The sequence below is a fragment of the Harpia harpyja genome, chromosome 11 (genome assembly GCF_026419915.1).
Source record: "Harpia harpyja isolate bHarHar1 chromosome 11, bHarHar1 primary haplotype, whole genome shotgun sequence".
NCBI classification, from domain to species: Eukaryota; Metazoa; Chordata; class Aves; order Accipitriformes; family Accipitridae; genus Harpia; species Harpia harpyja.
Genome location: NC_068950.1, coordinates 43,488,679 through 43,503,624, shown reverse-complemented (window position 1 = coordinate 43,503,624; position 14,946 = coordinate 43,488,679). Strand labels below are relative to the sequence as shown.

The window sequence follows — 14,946 nt, the reverse complement described above, 5'->3', positions numbered from 1 at the left end:
TTTTAGCAACATTTAGATGAAGAGCCATTGAAGAAGGTACTGTGTTATAAATATATGCAAATAAAACAACAGACCAATAATCTCTGCCAGAAACTTTAAGATACTGTGTTGTCCAAGCATAACACAAATCTAATCCCATGTGAATAAGAGACAGTCTAAAATATAATTTTTTATTTGCCCTCTTTGAGGACAAGACATACATTCAGGGCAGGTCCTTTCCAAAATAAAGCAGCACAAAGACAGGCTCTGTTTAGCCAGTACTGTAACTTGACCCGGTCCAGGAAGGGTGAAATTAATTGTAATATTGTCAGATTTGCCTCACAGCCTTCAGGCTCAAAGAAATCCTTGTAAGTCATTTAAATTGCTCTTATGATTAGAGCTAAATGAGAATTTTTTTGATGAAAATTGTCTTAGAGAGAAAACATCAACTTCTGAAAACTGGAATGTTTCACAAAAACACAGTGGTTTGGACAAAATTGCTGCTGCAATCTTTTAGCAGCTTCAGAAGGAATTTTTGGGTTGGCCTCAAAATAGCTGTTATCTGGAATGACCACATGAAATATGGGAAAACCAGGTTACACCTCTGCTCCAAAGCAGGGCCAGCGTCTTCCTCCTCTCAAGTGAGTATATGCTGGGCTAGGGGCTATGCAACATCTATTTTCTGAGAAAAATGCCTAATGGTCTCAGCTTCATTTCAACATGGAATAAAACCACATACTGAAGGCTCAATATTTTTAATCAAATCCAATACTTTTTTCCAACCAGTCTTAGCTGCAGCCTTAATGTAGAGCTTAGTAGCACAGGCCCTCTGTCCTGGGGTGGACTGAACTCCTACCCAGACAACTTCTGCCAGGGAGTTCAGTGGGAAAAAGGCCGCTGTGTGACGTTAAGGATATATAGCATTAATAGGAACAATACTTGGCAGGTCTGACTGGTTTATCTCACAAGACTCAGTTTATTATCAGACTTAGTCAGACACAGATTGCCAACTCTGCGTAATGATCTTTTTTTTTTTTTTTTTTTTTTCCTGCAGCAGTTAAAGAATATCTCCATAAACACAATACCCTGAAGGCTGCAGGAGAGGATCAGGGTAAGTAATGCAACTTTTCAGCCTTTCCTGATTTTTTTTTTCCTTTCTGTTGCCAAACTGAAGAAACCTCAAAGTGATCCTCACTTTGTTCCTTTTTAAACAAATCAGGAAAATACGCACATAGTCTGTAACTCAGGGTCAAATGATATAATTACAGGATTTCTTTAAGTGTTTGTATAAACACTGACAATTGAGATCACCAATTAGAGAAAGGAAAATCTATCCTCTATCCACACTTTATGTATCAGCTCCCCCAGGTTCCTGCATGGGATTTGAAATGTTCCTAGATCCACAGTGTTAAAAAATGTCAAATAAGGTATCTGAGCCTAGTTTATAACGACAGCGTAAATTCACCTTTCAGTGTTGTCCTCAGCATTTATCAAATGTGGTCAAACAAGCTCAGTGCAACTGAACTAATGCAGCAAGGCTAAATTAACATGCTAAAAGGCAGCTAAATATAAAAAGGCACAAGACCTGATCCAGTATTTCCAAAATGCTGAAAGCCGAGCACTTCCTAAGCAAGCAAAAACAATTTCATCTTTTCATCTTCACTTCCACCGTGGGTTGTAACACACGCACAACCCACACTGCCTGCCTCCTTCTGACCTCTGTGGGCAGGTCAAGAAACTCTTTCACCGTATAAAACGCACCGTACATACTTACTTCTTCTCTCTGTTTGGCTGCACAGTGGGAATTAGCACAAGGATCTGTGTTACCACTTCTTGGGGAAGGCCACCACGCAGAGCTGAGAACTGATTTTGCCAAGAAATGAAAGAGCAGTGCTTGTGTTCCCATCCTTACGTACCACAGAGCAGCTGCTGAAGTGAGCCGGGTGTAGCAGGATGCTGCACTAAGCTGCCTGCGTAGACTTCTGCTTGAAAAAGATGGGGTGAGCAGGCAACAGTGCTGCTCATAAGCAGACAAGCTGGCTTCAGGATGAGGTGAACAAAATGCTGGGGTCAAGGTTTCAACTCCCCCGGTCTCCTGGAGTCTTGCTACAAATCCTGTGTGCAACGTCAGGGGTTACTGACTATGCAACTGGGTCGTATTAAAGCCTTGTAGACATAAAAGTCAAAATACTCTCCAAATACTGTAGCATTCCACAAAGGCCACTTCTATACCAAACATTTATTTGCATATGTAGTTGCTATGGGTGATCCTGCGCAGAATGAAAACAAATCCCGTTCTTCATAGCACATTGTCTTTTCCCTTGTATTACAAAAATGCATTAGGGAACTCTGGCTCCCCATGTCCAAGTCATGATGTACTTTACTCCCTTCTCTCTCCCCACTTAAAAAATTATTGACATCAGTGTAATTAATTTGTTTTCAGATAATACAACTATGTCTCCATATTGTGTCATACCTTTCCTTTGTGCTGCATGAAGACAGAAGGGCTTTCTGTTTGCACTACAGGCTGGTAAGAGTGGAACACTTCAGCTAAAATTTGTAAAAGTGTTTATCAGATACCCTTTCAAAAGTGAAAAGCACTTTCTAAGGTCGATCTTTCTCCAAACTACAGGCCAGTTTCTTTTCTGTAGACTTAACACAGCATAACAAAATACAATTTAACCCACTTCATTAGTAATAGCTGGGGTAAGAGCTCTGTGGCAAAGAACTCAGATTTTTGCAGCATTGCTCACAAGAAAACCAGTGGATGATGCACAGCCGCAGCAGACAAGAACAATAATCCAGTGGCACAGGTTTTAGCCTGTGCCTCCAGAGACAGAGCTCAATTCTCTATTTCGTTACAGGCTACACATGCAATAGCTTGGGCAAATCACCCCAGGGTGTCAAACCCAGAGAAGGTGACCAGTGTGACTTCAGCTGCGTCTAAAGTAGCACAAACAGCTGCAGTTAAAGCAACTGAAACACCTGTTTAATCTTACTCTGGCTCAGTTTCCCATATGTGGTCTGGGAGATAAGAGCAGGTAAAGAGGCAAAGGATCCTGGGATTCTCAGATCATGTGTATATTTAGCTACGTAAAATGCACCAGAATACTGTCTGTAGCCAATTCATGTAATACAAGAGACAAATATGGCTTCCTAAACCCTGTACTACATTTACCCAGAGGTTTTCATTTATTTTTGCTTGCCCAGGAAAGTTCAAGAGCATGCCCTCTCCTAAACCGTTGTCGTTAAAACCCTAAACCGTACACCCTGGTGCCTCAGCAGTCACCTTACTGTCCGCGATGCTACAGGAATGTTGCGAAGAAAATTGCAGCGGAATAATCAGAACAAAGGAAAAGGTGAGACAGTGGCATAACAGATAAGTATGCACCAGATCAAAGACCCAGTGAAGAGGACAAGTCCAGCTCTCCCTGGAAACATTTCAGTTCCACGACTGGCATGCTCACAGCAGATAATCTGACTCTCAGACTCTGGCAAAACTAAGGGAGTATTATTTTCACTCAAATGAAGTAATGCAACAGAACGTAACATGGTTTCTGTCAGCATCAGCCACTCAGACTTCATCTTCATACTGCGTGATTTTTTTGCACAGATATATTTATATTGGCCTCTTCATAGAATATCCCACTTCAAGTTTGCGTCTCAGATCCTATACGCCATATGTACAAACTGTTGTGCCAACACGCAGTGGGGCTATAAAAGATCCTGCGCCAAAACTCGTGGGACTTGCATTCAGTCCTCGTTCAAAATTTCCACCGTCACTAAGCAACAGGAAGGTAGTTTCTGGGACGGCCACAAAACACGTTACAGGACTGGAAATCAATACTCCTCCTTCACCAAGATCCTGGGGGTCAAGCCTGGCGCCCAGCCTGGGCGCAGGAGCCCTGGGGTGCTGGGTGCTGTGGGTAGGCAGCGGGCAGCAGCAGGGAGGTCGGTCTCAGGATGCTGCCGGAGCGGCTCTCTGGTGAATCTACACTTGCCTCTTTATCAGCATTTTTTCTTCTATAAAATTTAGCTTCTATGGCCAAAAGGGGAAAGTCTCTCTATTACTTTTTGAAATCCACAATCAAATACACAGATGGCCAAGTCTCACCTGGATGCTGGCCAGTGGTTATGCGTTTTCTCGTTGAAGGAACCATGCTGACATCCAGCCACACAGAGCCACTGTATAAAAGATCTGTTTTACTAAAAAACCCAGATGTGTTTAACTAAAAAAAAAAAAAACAAAACCTTAATCACTGAAAAAGAGGATGGGAGAACCCTCTGGGGTTTGTGGTTTCACAAGCCTTGCAAGTTATTTCTGGGAATCACAAACCCCATTTGATTTTATGAATCAAATGCCCCTTAAAATTACAGCCCTCTCCTCTCCTCTTTACCTCCTCTCCTCTCCTCATTCCCAGTGGTTAAATAAAGAACGAAACAATACCATATTTAGGTTATATATATAGAAAAGGCTACATTAAGAATAAAAGGACTGTACAAGAGCAACACTGACACAAGGGCTGTATACACTCTACTCAGGAGGTGCCAGTCCATGGTATACATATCCAGTCTGATTTACATTCACGCCGTCCTCTCTCTGCTGCACAGTAACCACTGCACATCCAAGAGCAGTAATACTGATGAGCTAGTAATTTTTCTCCTTTAAAACCTAAAACACCACATCTTATAAACTTACAGAATACTTCCAAGAGGTGCCACGCTGTTCTTCTGGTGTTTCCACTGTAATAAAGTCAAAAGTCTGTGATGTTGAGTGAACTATTTAATCTGCAGGTTAAGCCTTTTTGAAACATACTCACAACACAATAAACTGTGTGTGGTTTTCCGACACAGAATATACAGAGCATTTTCCTGAACTCTTCTCACTGGACTATACTCCAGCAGGGTTTGTCTAGCTCATTTTCACACTGGACCATGTAAAACAGTGGTTTTGTTTTCTTTCCCACTATAGTTCTTGTGGCAGTTCTCAAACAGAGTGCAAGTGTGCTCCACCTCCTCTAATTTCAGTGACTTGCGCCTAGGATTTCTCCTGGAGTGGGTGAAATTCAGGGCAAGCACAGGACCATTGCTCTAGGTAGTGAAAACAATACAGAATGAGGAAAAAAAGGACAATAATAATGGAGAAGATTGGGCACACAACCATTTTCCAGGCCAGAGTATCTCTATTGTTATATTAAATTCTCTCATCTCTGGGAATCTGCTGTGCTCTGACCTCAGCCCTTTCTGATTTTGATCTCTGTAGCAAGCAGAGAGACCTGAGGTTAAGATACACGCTTCTACGTCCTTAAACGGCCAAACCTTGCCATGGATGATGGATAAAAAGTGAGTTTCAAAGTGGTGTGAAGCATGGGAACTTCAAAAGTAATGTTAAAGTTACAGTCTTTCAGGAAATTTTTAGAAGCGATGGCTACAGCGGTGCATATATATGCATGTACAATATACACATACACACAGAAATATGCACTGCACAAGTATACACTGACACACGAGTTAACTAGCAAAACGCTCCTTACAGTCTTCCTCAAATTATTCAATCAATTCAATTTGAGTTTTAGTACATAAATTCCATGGGAAAAAGACGGGGCTAAATTAGCTGATGGTGGCCTTTTACACCAAGAGCCAGCAGGACCTGACTTATCTGCCAGAAGAGGCCCCCCCCAGGAGTCCTGCCTGTTGTGGAGGTGCCCTTGACACCATCCACTTTAGGGAAACTATTCCAGTAGTGCGAGAGCCAGAGCCGGCGCAGCCGCCCAGGTTCCTGGGCACGCATCTGGACCGCGGGACAGAGGCATTCGCACTCTCCCCACAGCTCACCGAGTTGCTTGTAGCTGGCGCTGTATCTGTAGCACCTTCCGGCAAAACAAAAGATAAAATAATCATTTATTTATAAAGCAGGAGCGTGGGGGGTTTTGTGGGTTTTTTTTAAACAAAAGAAGCTTCTTCAAGCTATGTCAGAGATGCAGAGCAGCAGTGCATGTTAATGGAATGTAACTCCAGGGCCTCACAGATAAGGGCTTTAAAGCTGACCTTTGCCAAACAGAAGGGAGTTCAAGGAAGGACGTTCAGGTCAGCCAGTGCTTTACACTGCAGCAATACCTTGGGTCCTTGATTTCCTTATGGACTGCAGTAGTGTGTTTCTGCTGAATTTTCTTTCAGTTGCTTCAGACTGATTTGCAAATCAGACTTTTGGCTCTAGATAGTTATAACAGTGCTTAAGGAAAGCAGAAAGAATAAGGATGTAACACACACATGAATTATTATGTTATCTAGCATTGCCTGTCTTCTTTTACAGAAGTCATCCATTTAACCTTTTTATTTTTAAGCTACGGTTGGCCCATCTATTTTTCTGCCATCACATCAGTGCAGAACTCGGCACCTATAAATTATGTGAAGAAAAAGTGCTGAGCATATGGATTTTTTAAAAAACATGATCCTCAAATTAAATCCTTAAATGAACAGAACCTTCCACTCATGGTAGCTTGATAAAGACAACATGGGAAAAACACACCCACTGAACAAGGCTGCTACTTGCCATCAATTTTGTTCATTGCCTTATCATATGAGAAGAAACTCATGCTGATAAGGTCGAACACTATCCAAGTACAAGTTTTCATTTCCACAACATCCTTCAAAGTGCTTTCCACATTTAGCCTTCATTTAACCACTGTAAAATAATATGATATGTCCCTGTGATGAGGTATGGTGAGTGTCCATTTGCTCAGAGCAACACCAGCAGTCAGCCTGCACAGCAAGGGAAGAGAGACGTAGGTTCCCGTGAAGGTATTTTGGGGAACCAAAATCAGCTGAGCCCACGGACCCACAGCCAGTTTAGCCAAAGCACCAGGATCAATGCCCTAACTTTTGGAAAAACGGCAGGAAGATATTTTATGACCCAGCTTCCAGGACTATTCCTGAAGAAAGTGTTAGACCCATAGGACTTCCATGAGTCTTCAGCGATGGGGAGGGAGGTTAACCATGTAGTATGTCTATCACCCTAGAACTTGAAAATTGAGGCTGGCATAGATGGGGTTGGTTTTCACAGATCTCATGACTATACTTATTGCCCATCTAATAGCAATGAGGAGTCCTAAAATGGCATCGAGACTATGAAACAACACAACAGTCTGAGGGCTGATGCATTCGAAGGGTCTCACAGGGAGCAAGCTCCAACTTATCTTCATATTTGAAGAAATTTGCAATCAAAATATCAGAAAAATTATGTTTTAATATCTAGAAAAACTTAAATAAATTTGTTTTTCAGACAAATTAATTTAGCAGACTTGTACAAAATGCTCTGTTCCCCTGTGCTGAAGAGTACTGCTGCCTTTACCCAGTAGTCCTTCAAACACTTTTCTGTGACACTTACCTACACAATGTGGGCTCACTCTTAACCACAGGCACTTCCACTGAATTTTCAGTCATTTCATAGCTACGAATTTGTTTGCCAACTTGTACGGGGAGAAGGCTATGCATGAGTGGGCTATACAATACTCAAGATATTGTTTGCATGGAAAGAACAGCAAACAGCAAGGAACAGATTTCAAGGCAATTTCCCTCCTGCATTCCACAACGTGCAATTTCTCTTTGCAATTTTGCTTCACACAGCTGGACCTAACCCGCTCCTGCTATCCGTAAGGCTCTTGCACTCATGCCACTGGCAGCAGATATGAACTAGGTTCAAGATGACATACAGTGACCTCTTTTTTACTCTCATTTAGTATGAGTTCCAAGTTTAGCATTTCTTTGTCATAAGCTCCTTCCTGATTCTCTCATTTCACAGATTAAATCTGGTTAGCTTCTGCAGGAATGTAAATGTTCTCCATTCAGTAAAACAGAGATCCCTCTGCACGTTTCTTTCAATATGTTTCTCTCTAATGTTTAGTACAATGTGACCTCTTAGTAGACAGAGCCCACAACCTCCCAGGGTAATGAAGTGATTAAATATCTTTTTTGGTTACAAAATTATAAGGCACAATTATAAAGTCAACTATTACAGAGGACTATTAAAGAGGATGTCACTTTTTTTTCACCTTTTCACATTCTTTGTGTTTGTACACATGTATACCAATGGGTGGAGAATGCTGAAAACAAAATGAAAATCTCGGACTAAGTCACTTTAAAGCCTATTTAATGTTTGATATGGTGCATACAGAAAATAGTGATTGTTTGTTCCCTGGATATATGGGCTTTGCATGCAGAATAAGACAGGGCCATGTTAAGCTAGAAGAAGGGTGCTTAGCTCAGGCAGAGTGTAATACTCCTAGTCTCCAAACTAGCACTCATGACACTAGTTTGTTTTTTTCTCATGGTCTGGATGATGCTGTGTAGACACCACCTTAGAGCTCAGCCCAACACTCACTGTATTAGAGGGACCATTTGCTGTTACTTCTCCATAACTGGGCGAGGCTTTTAGCTAGTTAAGTTGTGGTCTTTTTTTTTTGCAGGGGGGCAAAAAAAACCCCAAACCCTGCCAGAAAGAAAAATGGGGAAAAGGTTCCCAAATCTATTTTGTTTGAAAAAAGTGAGGCAATCCTGAGTGGCCTAGACAGTGAAATTCCAGCACAGCTCTCTGCTTTCTGTGCTTACACTGCTCTCCCGTGGGTTTCTGACCACAAAGGACATGTCGCTTAACCTTACAAATTTCAGAAACCCCAAACTAGGTGGAAGCAGACACAAAATACACATCATCTCAACTCGTTAATTAAGTCTCCAAACTGCTAGAGAGCACAACAGCCCCCGCTTCCCACAGCACCATGAAGCTTTCCTCCCCAGAACACCGCAATCACAAAACGGAGCCTAAGTCCAAGCAGAGTTCCCCTTCCAAAAACAAACTCAGTAACTTCATGTCAGGTACCTTCAACAGGGAAGACAAAAACACATTTTATGATGTTCCATTAGAGGGCATCCTAGCATGTCCTTTTGTGGTCAGATGCCTTCCCTAATTTATATCCTCTGCAATACTTTGTGAACAATCTTCTATAAGGACAGTCAGGAACATTCACATCCCCAAGCTTCTGCATCCCTTGTAATCATATTAATAGTTTCATTTTATGTTTTAGTTGGTACTGTATTTGTCTTCTAATGGTGCAGCTTCCCTCACCAGGAGAGGCAGGTTTGCAGGATGGTACCATGCATGTAAGATGTGAACAAGCTGGACACGGTATCACAAAATTAATTTCAAACTTCAGAAGAGCTGAAGATCACACTTTAAAACAATAAGGGACTATAAAAGGTGAGCAAGTTTGATCATGTATCTTGAAACTAGAGAGGAACATAAATGTACATTCTCAAAAGCTACCGAAGACAGAAGCTCCACTGCCAAGATACAACAACGTGGCTACTGCTCAGACCCAGCAGCTTGGACCCTGCAGCAGGAACCAAACCCAAGCTCCAGGATACAGGGAGCTGTTGTAAAAACAGCCACTACCCCCACCCATGTACTTGATCTTTACAAACTCAGTTTTAAGACAGTTTACTAATACAGGTACAGATAGATACAGATACAGTTTACGACCATCAGTCCCCTTAAATTCAGTAAGAAGCCCCTAGGTAGCAAAATCTACTTAGAGTGATAAATATTTTTACGGATTGGGCCGCGACATGTACGAAGATCAGTTTCTACTCATACCTGTAGGTACACTGAAATCAGTTCAAAGACTGAAGGCACCAGAGGATCTAAAGGTAATAATATTGGAAATTAAGAAGTCTAGGGTAAGAAATAGGAGTTGACATGATAACATGAAAATATATCTACAAGACAGCTAATTCAGTTATAATAAATTACCATACTATCTGACTTAAAGTGGAATGTAAAAGTGCTCCTGTCACACGAAATGAAAAATGAACTTCTGACTGCTGAAATGCAAGATTAATGAATCGACATAACAGACATGAAACAACTTACGATGATCCTGGACTTGCTGTTGGCGGGGGACCTGGAAAAGTGACAGAAGAAAAACAGCGCGATGAGTTATGGTGAGGTAGCAAGCAGGAAGCTTTTGAAAACCTTTTAAAAGATAAAAGTAACAGTCTGTCATGTTGGATGTGGTTTATGTAGTTTAACAGACAAGTTGCAGTTTCTCTGTACCGAAGACAAGTCTGTATCCTGTAGCAGTGATTGTCTGCAAAATGCCGTAGATGAGGACAACGAACAGGTGAGGCACTCATCCTGCATTTCAACTGTGTCTTGGGCCATCACGGAAAAGGTCACAGCAAACCACAGGAGGCTTGTACAGAAGTTGTAACTACAACTGGGAGAAAATAGCATCATTTCCCCCTATCAATCTTCATTATTTGTCAGGGAATTCAGCCTAGGCCTGATTCAGATGCATTGATCAAATTCGCTGTGACCTCAGCGGGGTTTGGCTGAGAGGGTTTCGCCGTTACTGCCCTTGGTGCTTGCATTTTGGCAACTACTGGAAGGGCTGAGCGGGCGTGAGTGCATGTTCACCGGCACACCGCAGACCGAAGAGTCGGCTGCAGCAGATCTCAGAGAAGTTCATACTAATGAGTATTTGCTCTAGAAACCAAATCATGAGATTTAATATTGCTCCAGTCAGAAAACAGAAAAATACTCTCCGTTTTCTACAGAGGCTTCTACAAAAGTATCGTCTTTCAGATGAAAATCTCCTAAATTTCAGATACAAGCTAAAAGACAACTGCCTTATGAGAACACCTAATGATTAATTTCATATTAGAATTTAGAAAATGTAGGAGATTTATGAAAAAAGACTATGCAACTTATCACATACATCATTCATTGTGTGTTATTTGTCCCATTCCTAAGAGGATTAACTAGGACTTTGCAAATATCTTCATCTCAGTGAATTATTTCCCTCTGAGTGTGGAGGTGGAAGAGAAGACACACAAAACGTGTTTCTTGTTTGGAATCTTCTCAGTCGTAAGATCAGCTTTGAAGGCAATTATCTCAATAGAAACTTTGAAGAAAAAGTGCTTATTTTACCTGACAGGTATACATATATATCACCAACATGCCCCCAATCTACACTGCAAGCTGAAATTTCTCACTTACTAGAGACAAAGGAGGTCACTCAGGCACTTGAGAATAAAATATTTTTACTCCTCTGGTCTGAATCCACTCAAGTAAGCATATTAATGAACATTGCCATTTAGTGACCCCTGTGTTTCAGTCCTGCCTCCAGTAGGCTTTTATATAGTAAAAGCCGCTGTTACAGCCGGCAACACGGGTATCTCAGCTGAGCGAAAAGCAAACAGGCAGGGAGGATAAACTGCCATCCCAGAGATGCTCCCAGAAATAGGCTGAATCAGACCGGCTGATACTACTACATCAGTGCGTTCATTTTCAGTGGATAAACATACTTTTCTCCAGAGTTGTTTTTCTAAGTAACAGTTTGAACAGTTTAAAAGGAAAAAACTTACCAAATTTTACAAACAGCACACCGGTTGTAGAAACAGTCTTTCTGCCGTTAGTCGCAACGCACTGGAAGTAGCCGGTATCTGTAGTGTCAAGGTTCCTTATTCGCAGTCGAGACCCATAGCTTGTGGCACGGAAGGAGATCCTCCGGGGCTCTTGGACAACTGGCGCGTCGTTTTTCAGCCAACGGACTGTCGGAGGAGGATTGCCAGAGACTTTACAGTGCAGCTCTGCAGTCTGGCCAAGGGTGGTAGTTATGTTATTCATAGGTTCATCAAGCGTCAAGAAGTAATCTGTCCCGTAAAAAGAAAAAAAGGGTGAATAAGGAACTCCAGCTCAGGAAATGTCATTTTAAAGAGAGCTCATGCTTGTCTTTGAAAGGGAAACAAAGGAAGTAGCTATCAGGTTTAGTAGAAAATGATAATATTTGTTAATTGATGTTTCAGGGCACACAATATGTCTCATATAGTTTTGCATGGTAATAAAAGGAAGAAGTTTTGGAATTTCCATTGCACTATAGTAATGCTGTATTTCTTGAGAACTTCTCTTCCTTCATACACCCACAGATTCTCTCTACTTTCTCAACTTCATCTTATTGGGCTTCATTCAACACAGAAAAAGAAGGTAACATTGCTTTTCTTTTTTTCTTTTCTTTTTTTGTTTTTGCTAACCAATAAACTTGAAAAACATATATCAGAAACCTAGCTGCTCATGTTGATGCCTCTGCAGAGCTGCCCCTGCTCATGTTAGGACCCACAGAATATAGGAATATATGAAATTAATCACTCGGAAGTGAAGATTTTAGAGCCATTTTTAATTGATTTGCAGAGCAGTGTAGACAGTATGTTGTCAAGGATTTTGTAAGCATTAACTGCATAGATGAGGAGTAAGGATCCTATCTAGGAGGTGGAGACTTTTTTCTCACTCAGTATTTCCCTTGCTAAGAGTACTGAAGTTTATCTGAAATAGGTCTCATGATAGGTGCAAGCAGAAGCTCAAGAATTCTTTTGTTAAGATAGAGAATGTTAAATCAAAATTTAGCAAGATTAATCTCTTCTAATCCATTCTTGAGCACTGCCTTCTCCTGTCAAGTGCTATTTCATTCTGCATCGTTCAGGAAGGGGACTATTTCTAGTTAACTGTATTCAACATTTAATTAAATCCTTTAAAAGCAGAGAGCGAGATGGATTGGGTACGGGGAATGGAATATGCAGGCTTTCATCTCCGTGTCACAGGCTCAGATCTAACAGTGGTCATTACTGGCCAAACCCCATTATCATCTGCTGGCTGTCTCGGCAGGGCAGCCAAGGAATGAGAAATCCAGAGGCTGTACTCTGCTCCTGCGCTCTCCGAGTCAACCCGGGAGGTCAAGAAAAGCCTATCGGTACGTAAACTTGTGCTATGCTGCTTATGCTCCACTGTTCTCGGGTGCATCTACTGTTAACTCCAGCAATAAACCTGCCTAATAGTATGAAAAAAATCTCTAGCACGTATAAAACCAGCTTAGCCACCTAACTTGCCTAACTAATTCACTTCCCTAATTATTTACTTTAATCATGTCTTCGCTACCTACTCCATTCATTACATTCTGAGTATATCAATATCTCTTTCCTTTATATTTAACCTGTTTAACATGTAAGCTCTTACCCTGTATTTGCATAGCACTTTATACAAGGCGTCCCTGTTCTCATTTGGTCTTGAGAAGCCATTAGGATTAACATTTAGCACAAAGGCACTGCCCCCACACATTTTTTTTTTCACTGATCGAGTAGCCTTTTAACGTGCAGGTATGAAACTGTGCAAAATAGGACTGTTACCTATGCTCCCATAGATCTAATTAGTTAGGAGATCTATGTATGGGGTAAAAAGGGCAGAGACCCCAGCCTTTGGTGAAGGCAGACAACAGGGTCCGATGCCAGGGTGTCAGACTGGCCTGTCAGCTCTCCAGAACCATTTCTGCATGCTTCATTGCAAGAGTAGAAATGTTTCTGACTTGCTATCTTAATAACCTCTCTGGGAAGCATAATCTAAGTCAGCACACGTATTCTTGGGTTCTCTCCACAATCTGGGTTTAATAAAATCACACTAATAGCATGGAACTGAATAACCGCATTTAATTATCCAATGTAACATTTCTATACCACAGTCAGTTATATAATTCCTGATAACGTTTCAAAGACTGTTTCAGACATCTACAGTATAACACAGTCAGCAAACAGAATGGCCTCAGTCCTGTGATGGTCTTGCTGACAAATACCACAGTAAATAAAATATTTTAAAGGTCCTATGGTATACAGCAGTGGCAAATAAAGGAGTAACGATGTAGGGCAGGTTTCCAAAGGCTGGAGAAGGATTTTAAAGTATCACTAGCAACAGTAAGTCAGTCAAAAAGTATGGCTGTAATGCAAGCGCTATGGTGCAACTTGTCTATAGGTACAAACAGAAATAGCCGCTCAGCACCAGGCGCTTCTGACTCCTCTAAGTGTTCTCCACCTTCCTCCACGACTACTAAAAAACACTAAAGCAAAATGTATCTGCTAAACTCAGCTTAGCTTAGTCCTCAAATCCATGAATTTTGCGTCCAAATCATAAATCAGATCAAGCAGATCACCTGAGATGAGATTTAAACAGGGCAGGTTTCAAGCAATTGCAAGCTTCATTCATGAGAAGACGTTTCTCACAGACAAAGCAGTTCTGTAATTGAAAATGAGATTAATGTCTAACAGTGCTTCCAAAAAACCTTGGACTGTTACTGAGGCATACAAAATTATGAGCATTCCTTGCCTGGCATGCACAAAAGCCATCCATTGCTGTCCTTGCCCAGCATGGAGCAGCCAAAGAGAAGCCCAATTTTACTTTTAATACTTGCGTCTAACTCTCACCTACCAAACCCCATCAAATCTCCAAAGCTACTGCCACCGTCCTCTCCCTTTAAGAACAACTATGCAAAGAACATATAAAATAGTTCCTGCCTGTGACCAGGTTTCTGTCCAGGTCACCCCCCCCGTCAGCCACTTTCTGGTGCCATCAGCATTAACATCTCCTCCTTCTGGGACCAAAGGCCAAGAAAAATGGGAGTAAAACCTCCTTTTGTGCTTTCAGCAGGAGGCGAACAGGGCCGATGAAACGGGCATGAGCCTGCTGCTTGCACACACGATGAAGACACTGTGTCGCATGGCCACGGTCTTACAACACGCCGTATTTTACCATGTTTCATTTGACACCTCCCTGCCATCAGCGAGCTCCCCAGATTCCCAGAGTTGACTCCCTCTGACCTAAAGAATAATTTCTTAGAAACACGGTGGTTCTTATGTACAAAATAATTACTGCGCTTCTTAGAATTAAACAGTCTAGTGGCACTGGCCATTGGAAAGTCTGAGTTTTAATCCTGGCTCTGAGTAGTCTTGGGTGAATCACTTCAGTTGTGATTTTTAGAAGAGCCAAAGGGAAGTAGACACCCAAAGCCAATCAAAGCTCACATGGGATTTGTGCAACTAAGTCCTTTTAAAAACAGCCTTAAACCTTTTGGCTCAATCTCTCCAGCTATAAAG

At 41.6% G+C, this 14,946-nt stretch overlaps 1 protein-coding gene across 1 annotated transcript in view; it reads right to left on the bottom strand.

The window, feature by feature from the left end:
* ROR1 (receptor tyrosine kinase like orphan receptor 1) overlaps positions 1-14,946 on the bottom strand; it is a 172,908-nt gene that overhangs the window by 31,676 nt on the left and 126,286 nt on the right. Inside the window, exons 3-4 of the mRNA XM_052802086.1 lie at positions 11,401-11,688; positions 9,905-9,935 (exon numbers count right to left, since the gene is read on the bottom strand). Coding sequence (XP_052658046.1) covers positions 9,905-9,935; positions 11,401-11,688 — 319 coding nt within the window. The remainder of the gene's footprint in view (positions 1-9,904; positions 9,936-11,400; positions 11,689-14,946) is intronic.